Below are 8,272 nucleotides of genomic sequence, written 5' to 3'. Positions count from 1 at the left end.
TTTTTTTTTTTTTTTTTTTTTTTTTTTTTTTTTTTTTTTTTTTTTTTTTTTTTTTTTTTTTTTTTTTTCAGTTTATTATTGAAATAAGACTCATAATTTGGGTGGTTTTTTTAATTAAAAAAAAGAGTTTGCCCTAATTTGCTCATCGTGAATCTGTGCCTTTCCCCAACTCTCTCAAAATCAATCTTCATCTCTCATTGCTTAATACTGGACCACCGCCCTCACGGCGTCGCACAACGTCAATTCCGGCCGCTTTCGATTCTTTCGCTTATCTCCCTCGGACTGGTATGATTGAAGTTTTCATTAGTTTTCCGATTCTTCCATTTCTTTGATTTACGCTCTCGACATTCACTTCCATTTCTAGTTTCTGCTGTCGCCCCGTTCCTCGATTTCTTCGATTTACATTATGTCATCTCCATTTTCTTCCTGCTTTTCTTGGTTATAATTTATGTGCTGTGTTTAGTTTATGTGATGAATTAAGTTTTGTTTAATTTTTTGTTTTTTAGTCGTAGAATTGGACTTGGGTTGATTAAGTAAAATCTAGAAATTGGGTTAAATGCTATGCTAAAGATCTGTAATCAAATCAAAACTGAAGAATGTGCTTGAATTCTATGCTGCGAGTGAGGCAACCACTGGCGAAAAAACTCAGGATTGCCTTTCCATCCTCTGTTCAGTAGCATTGCTTTTCCGGCATTACCGTCGTTTGTTACTTTTTTCTTCCCAGTAATATTATTAAATGAATATTCTCCACTTTGCTTCCATGATCACCCTCCCAATGCTGAAGCTAGACTTATTTGGAATAATTAAGGGCTTTTCTTTGGAATTTTTAGTTGGGAAGGAACAATAGAATTCTTCCGGGAGCATATTGGTTTCTTATGCCTCTACTTAGGTGCAGATTATCCAACCCTTTTTCATACTATAGGTTATCTTCTCTTTGAGCCAGTTCGAAAGTTTTCTTGTAAATCTATTCTTTTAGCCAGGCTGAGGCTGAGGCTTTCCTATCCTTCATTTTGCACATTTCATACTTTCAGTGAATCATCTTCTTATGCAAAAACAATTAATTTGAACCTTTATTCTTTTTGGTTTTGGTTTGAAGCGTATCAGATTGGAGTTAGAGGCAATCGACAGACAGCTATGGCAGAAGAGGCAAAAGACCCTTTCAAGGGAGTCGATTGGAAGGCCGTGGGTGGCGATATGCAGAAAGATCCCAGCTCTATAAACATTTTAAAGAAAAGGCGTCCAACAAAAGTTAGGCAAATTCCAGAGTATTATTTTCTTCCTAGAAGATCCCTTTCCTCGGTCCTTGCATTCTATGGGGCGTGTATTGCAGGTGGAATTGGAGCTGGGATGCTGGTGGAGATATGGATTAAGGATAAAGTTAAAAGTAAGCTTTGAATTTGTTCTTAATAGTCTTGCTTCATAATCCTACCAATATCATTAACCTTATCCAGAATTCATAGCTTTATATTGATAGGTTTCTAAAACTTTAAAAGACCTTTAAAAGTGTCGAATAGATATTTAAACTTTCAATCTTGTGTCCAATAGAACCTACTAGACATAAAATTGAAACTTTAAAGTCTTCTTAGAAATAAAATTCAACTCTATATCTAATTGATCAATTAGTTTATTATTCAAATATAATGAAGGGACCTATTAGATACACTTTTTTATGTTAAAAAATGTCTTGGACACAAAATTGATAGTTCAACTACAAAACTTATGACACAACATTTTTTTTGTGATGTGTATGAGAGATAGACAGTGTGATTGACTATTGAAGTTTCCTTTTTGATGTGTTCTTGCAGAGGATGGAGGCGTCGTCTGGGAGTTTGACAAGTAGAGTACAGAGAGATGAAGTTGTAATAAGATCATCCAGTTCTGGGTTTTGTTTTGTTGTCAATCCTTAGTTTTGGCACATATAAAGGAAAACATCTTTTATTGTCACTGTGAAGTTGTACAAAAATTGGAAGCAATAACCAGTAAGTTTTTCAAAGTTATGACTCCAATTCAGCTATTGGTTGTTTCTGTAGTTATAGATCAAGCACAAATGACAATAAATGCAATCATTTTTGGTATAAAGCTTATACAGATTGTTGCTTTGCTCTGGTAAAGCTGGGTTTTGGTGGATATCATGTGCTAGTAATCTTATCATGTTTCCCTGCCTAGCTAGAGTTTTTTACTTTTTTTTATCAACAATACTCTCTCCACATCTTGGTCCAAGATATCTTTTTAACTATCTCAAGTTGACATCTTTCTTAAAGTTTCTGTTTTCCACAATTTCTCCTCTTGCAAACATTTGTTGGTTAAGATTCAGATAAACAAACCCTTTCTTCCTTCTTCAGATTCGGATAATCGACTTGCTAAAATGTAAAATGAGGAAAATTAACAAGATGGAGAGTGCAAAATGCATATGCAAGTCTGAATAAGAATCTAGAAAAGGTTGCTTGCTTGGCTGGGTTTTCAGCAAGATAAGGAAGGCCTGGATTAGGCCCCAAATACTGCATTCTTGCCTTTGGAGAAATGGAGAAGCCAGGCTTCTGCTCTTTGCTACTTTGAGAATCTCATATGATGTAGTGTATAGGGATTTGAAACTCCTGACCTAAGTAGATGTCATAACCTTAAATTTTGTAGCATTAGCACAAGATGCATCAAAAACCTCCATTCTCCTACAGATACGAAATCGCTCCCATGACTCGAACACCAACATATCTTAAAAAGCGACATTCAAAATCGAAAAAGAAATTGACTCAAATTGGTACATAGTTCAGCAGTAATCTAAAATATGATAAGCTAGTGTATGCGTTAGGAGTTTGGAGTGACACATTCGACCTGGCAGTGTTAGCATTTTTTCATATATTTTAAATTATAAATTTTTAGGATAAAGTGACACATTGGACTAGTACGTGTGCGAAAAGTCGGGTCGTTACAACAAGTGTGAAGAAAACGATTGTGATTGTTGGCACTATCTCTACAACGTAGTTGTCGGCTGATGTGGGGTGACAACGCAATTAGAGAGAAGCAACAGTGATAGCAAGGCCGGTGCGAGACGATCGACTATCGACAACGACAATAAGCTGTAACGGGTGGTGTGCGAAAATGCAAGATGAAGAAGAGCAATTGGAGGTTGGCAGAAGAAGGAAGTTTTAACTTGTTAACTGAGTACTCAAGGAAAAAAAAAACATGAACTAATTTGTCATTTAACTTAAATTAATTTATATAGATGAAATATGGCATAAATTAATTTATTAACTATATCGAAAAAGAAAAATAAATAAATAAAACATATAATTACCGAGAAATTAATTATTGAAATGTTACCCAAAAAAGAGAAAAATGATGGAGAATTGATATTGTGGTTACAGTTGCATCTTATACTCGAATGAAAAAAAAAAAACTGATTCGCGCAAAGGAAGAAGCTTGAATGCATCACTTGCTAATTCAACTGTCCCAGTGATGAGCTTCCGTCGCCGATCACTGTAACCCCTCCATTTGTTCCGATCAGGCCCAATTCCATGGCGGGAACGGCCTCGGAGATCGATTCTATCTATCGTCTCCCTCTCCCTCTTTTAGGATCCGAGCCGATCCCTTCCGCCCCGAATAGATTCGCTGGTTCCTCCATCGACTGGATTCCAGATTTTGCTGGCTATGCATGGGTCGCTTATGGAGCCTCATCCGTTTTGGTGATTTCTCACTTCCCTTCTCCTCTGTCTCCCCAAGAAACCACAATTGGACCCATATTTCGCCAGGTACTGGAGCTCTCTGGCGACGACTTATCTGTTGTCAATGCCGTATCTTGGTCTCCCGTATTACCGTCGGAGGGCGAGCTCGCTGCAGCTGTGGGCAACCGGATATGGGTGTTTTCTCATGATTTGGGTGCTTCTCGAGGTACGCGACAGTTTACAGTTATTATGTTTTCATTACTGTATGTTCGTGGGAAAATGGGCGAAGGAACTGATTGGGAAGTGACATATTGGATTTAGTGCCAATTAGTTCAGCGTGTCTTTTCTAGGATAGTTATAAAGTTAATTTCCACTTGGATTCGCCAACAATGTGGGAGATTGAGGTAATGGTGATGAACACGTCTTCNCTGATATATTTTCCATTTCTTTGCCTTCTGATTGTAATACAACATATAAATTCAATAAATTTATGTTAATAGGGGTATGGATGGAAGGATTTCAGGCACTATCATGGGAAATCACCTTACATACTTATGATATCTTTGGGACTGGAGTACATTGCAATTGTGATATTGATAATGAAAATATAGCTGAGCTCAGTATATTGACATTTGAAAGTTCTTTTGGAAGCAAAAAGTATTGTGTTAGTATAATCCCCTGCTCATCACAGTTCCCAAATTCTCAAATTAATGACCAGATTACAAGTTTTGGCGTGGTGCACCAAGGAACTTTTGCTCCTGTGCAGCAAAAATTAACTTCTTCAGGTGAACCATATACCCCTGCATATATTATGGCTACTGGCTCTGCTGATGGAAGTTTGAAACTTTGGAGAAGCAATGTAGGCAAACCATCAATCTTTCACGTGTCTTGGGAGCTTGTTTGTGTTGTTGTCACTCACCAAGGCCCCATTACTGCATTGTGTTTGACCGATTGTGGACGGAAAATTGCTACAATTAGCAAGAACAACCATAAACCTAATATCAGCAACGTTCACTTATGGGAGCTTGCATGCCTTGGTGCAGGGACCCTTTTGTTTGAAGATGAACTGTCCTTTGAAAGCAATATCATTGCAGTAGACTGGTTAACTTTAGGAAATGGTCAGTTTTTACTTGGAATTTGTTTGCAAAATGAATTGCGTGTGTACTCCCTGAAGCATTTTGGTCAGACCTTGTCAGGCATCACAAAATCTTTGGATACTGAGACTTGGATCTGCATTGGGTTTGCTCGTACTTTACCATCTAATTGTGGCTTCCTCTGGGGGCCGAAGAGCACAGCAATAGTTATACATGATCATTACTTTTGTATAGTTAGTCCTTGGCTGTTCCTTGGGGATAAAAACCATGATGCTATGTGCAGCCCTTATTACATTGGAGAAACTAAAAATCACCATGTCAATGGGACTGATGTCGCTGTTTTTGCTGATGAATGTTGCAGTATCAGAAAATTATCAGATGATAATTATGACAGCAAACGTAGACCAAGATCTCTCACAAACATTCATGCTGAAACCAATATTCTATCGAATAGTTCATATCCACGGGTTGCACAGATGAAAAGTACAACTTCGCTTGGTCTTATAAGCATGCCTGATATAGCTGATAAATTGTGTGGATCACTGTCCTCTTTTCATCCTCATGCTCTCCTCATTGATATATATTCAGGTGATTATATAAACTACTGCCTATCGGCAAGTTTGGTTGTTTTTTTTTTTTAAGGATTTTCCCTTAAAAGCTTCCACCAATAATTCATTACGAGCCATCTTATTATATGCTTTTATGAGCACAGAGAATATTTTATCCATTTATCCATTTGTTTTATTTTTATATCTGATAAATTTTACATTTTTAGTCTTGTTATTGTCTTGTTAATTTTATTACTTTTGTTGACTTGCCACCAGCCACAGCTAACTAAACATTTATTTTCCTACTTTCTGGTTAAAGCATGAAACTGTTAATTTCCATATTTTCTCGAAGAAAACTATAATTTGTCTTTAAAATCGTCAGATAAAATGCACCATGAGGCTGCAAAATAATCAACTATTAGCAGTTTAATTTTAGGTCAATTTCTGTAGAATTTTTATCATCTCTCTGTTCGGTACAGTTAAACTCAGTGGTTCATTCAGGCTTAAGATTTGCAATCCTCAATTTGAATAGGTAAGTGGAAACGTGCATATTCAGCTTTGAGTCATCTTATTGAGCATCTTTCTTCTGATAAAAAGAGTTCTGCAAACCCAACCAATACTATTCCGGAGATCCTTTTGTCAGATTATTTTGAAGGAGTTGCGAAAACTTCTACTGATAAAGAAGTTCAGTGGAGTATGAATGGCTTAGCATCCCAATTTAAGGAAGGTGTTTCACCATGGACCTTCAATTGGGATTCTATTAGTAATGACAGCTCATTCATTCCGTCCTCTACGAAATCTGAATTCAGCTCCTTTATTGAGCCTCTTGAAAAGTTCTATGAATCAGCAGGGCTAACCAGCATGGAGAAGACAGAAACTCTAGCAATTATAGATCTTCTTGATGAAATCAGTAATAAATCTTCTGCATCTGCCTACGAAAGTCTTGATGAGCCCGGGAGAAGGTACTTTACAATAATGCTTTTGTAACTTCTCAATTACACTTTTTGTTAAACGGCTTGAGGAAACCCTTGCCTCATTTTCACTATTTGTGTTTTCTTATATATGCCTCACTGTCACTATGCCCTGCAGATATATATATGTGTGTGTGTATATACATATATTCTTATTGTGAAACCGTGAATTTTCTTTTTCCAGTTTTGAATGTTTCAATTGATTATAAGTTCATGTACAGTTTATTTCATTAGTTTTTTAACATTTGTTACTTTTCTTTTCTATATTTTTCATTTGATCGTTCAAGTTCTAGTATGGTACCCTCGTAATCGTTAGTGTATACGCTACACACCTTAGATTCCATGTAAAGAGATCGCCGATTTGCTAGTTTGACGTGTGAAATTTTATTATCACTTTGAGAATTGATTGTGGATCAAACGAAGGATATTGCCCTTCAAGTGTTGTGCCTTCCACAGCTCTATGCCGTGTTACCAAAAAAAATATTGCTGTATAAGAGGTGTGGGAGGAAAATGTTTGTTATTAAAAGATTTTGACTAGAAGAACTACACAGAACTCAAATTTGCTAGTTTAGGGAGCATATCAAGTTGTTAAATTTTGTAATTTGCAGTGGCTGGGTTTAATTTTCGTCAAACCTATTTTCTTCAGATAATTCTTTGACCAAGAACTTCACCAAGAAATAACTGGACCTCCAGCTGTTGAAGTCTTGTATCTAGAATATTTCCTCTCAACAACCACAAAAACTGCACGAAGATTCAATTATAGCTCTTCCATTTGCTCTTCAAGGGCGTGTTAACTATTAACATGACTGAAAAAAATTCACAGTAAATGTCCAACCATGCTTCCAAGTAACAGTTATGTGTTCTATGTGAAAGCAAAGGGTGACCAAGCACATCTACTGTTTCGTTGCTCTTAAGCAAGAATGTACATTTTTGGTTGTATATTCATTTTCAACCCAGGAGTATACGAAACACTGAAAAAGAAAAGTATAAATAAATAAATATATATATATATATATATTAATCCGGAAAAAGGTTATTGATGTATGAAATTGATAAAGGGATGGAAAATCAATAAGAATTACAAAATGCTTTCCCGAGTGATTAAAATCTGGGTCAATATGTGGTCCCATACTTAAATATAAGGTTATTGTATTGGGGAAAAAATGCAGTTAGAACAACAAGTTATATATAAAACTAAACCGTATGCTCTTCAGTGACTTGGATATGGAGGGAAAAGCTCCTGAATTCCTAATTTGATGACGTTTTGTTACTCATCCTGGCGTACTTCATCTACATTTTTCTTTTTTGTAATTTTGCTCCCTTCTAACTAATTCAAAATGGGGTAGTATTCTGTAGTATTCAATCATGTAATTTTCTTGTTCCATGTTGTAGTGATTATTTATTTTCATTCTCTAGATATTGGATTGCTTTGAGGTTTCAACAACTGCGATTTCTTCGGTGTGATGGTAGATCAGCATCTCTGGAAGAGCTGACCATTGATTCAAGATTGATTGGATGGGCCTATCACTCTGATTGTCAGCAAAATCTATTGGATTCGGTTATCTCTAAAGAACCAACATGGCAGGAAATGAGAAGTTTGGGTGTTGGAATTTGGTTTACTAATACAACACAGTTGCGTGCAAGGGTAATACTTGGAGATCTTGTATATTAGTATAAATTCTTTAGCTCGACTTAATCATAGAAATCAAATTGATTCTTTAATACTTATGTATTTGTCTTTCTTTTTGTGCAAACTCTTTATATAAACATCAGACTGGGTACTGGTAATGTAGATCAAGGCAGTTGTCCTAATTCATACCAAACAAGTACATTTCTTTTCCTGAAAAAATGAATGCAACCTTTCTCCGTTCTTGGGTTTTCATAATCCATGGTATATTTTGAAGATTAAGTACCCTAAAAATCCTTTAGCCATCCACTTGAAGTAGATTATGATTTTCTTGTCTACTTAGATGAGGTTTGGCCATGGGTGTTAGTACACC

General features: G+C 36.1%; 1 protein-coding gene across 1 annotated transcript; it reads left to right on the top strand.

Annotated features, from left to right (window-relative positions):
* Positions 1-4,093: 4,093 nt before the first annotated feature.
* On the top strand, positions 4,094-7,917 carry LOC111473595 (the record flags this gene model as incomplete). The annotated part of the gene is made up of 3 exons (XM_023119041.1): positions 4,094-5,341; positions 5,834-6,263; positions 7,689-7,917. Coding segments are annotated over exons 1-3 (1,851 nt in total), but the record flags the coding sequence as incomplete, so codon positions are not given.
* Between the last annotated feature and the right edge of the window lie 355 nt (positions 7,918-8,272).

The sequence above is a fragment of the Cucurbita maxima genome, unplaced genomic scaffold (genome assembly GCF_002738345.1).
Source record: "Cucurbita maxima cultivar Rimu unplaced genomic scaffold, Cmax_1.0 Cma_Scf00134, whole genome shotgun sequence".
NCBI lineage: Eukaryota > Viridiplantae > Streptophyta > Magnoliopsida > Cucurbitales > Cucurbitaceae > Cucurbita > Cucurbita maxima.
This window is presented reverse-complemented; position numbering and strand designations above follow the sequence as displayed.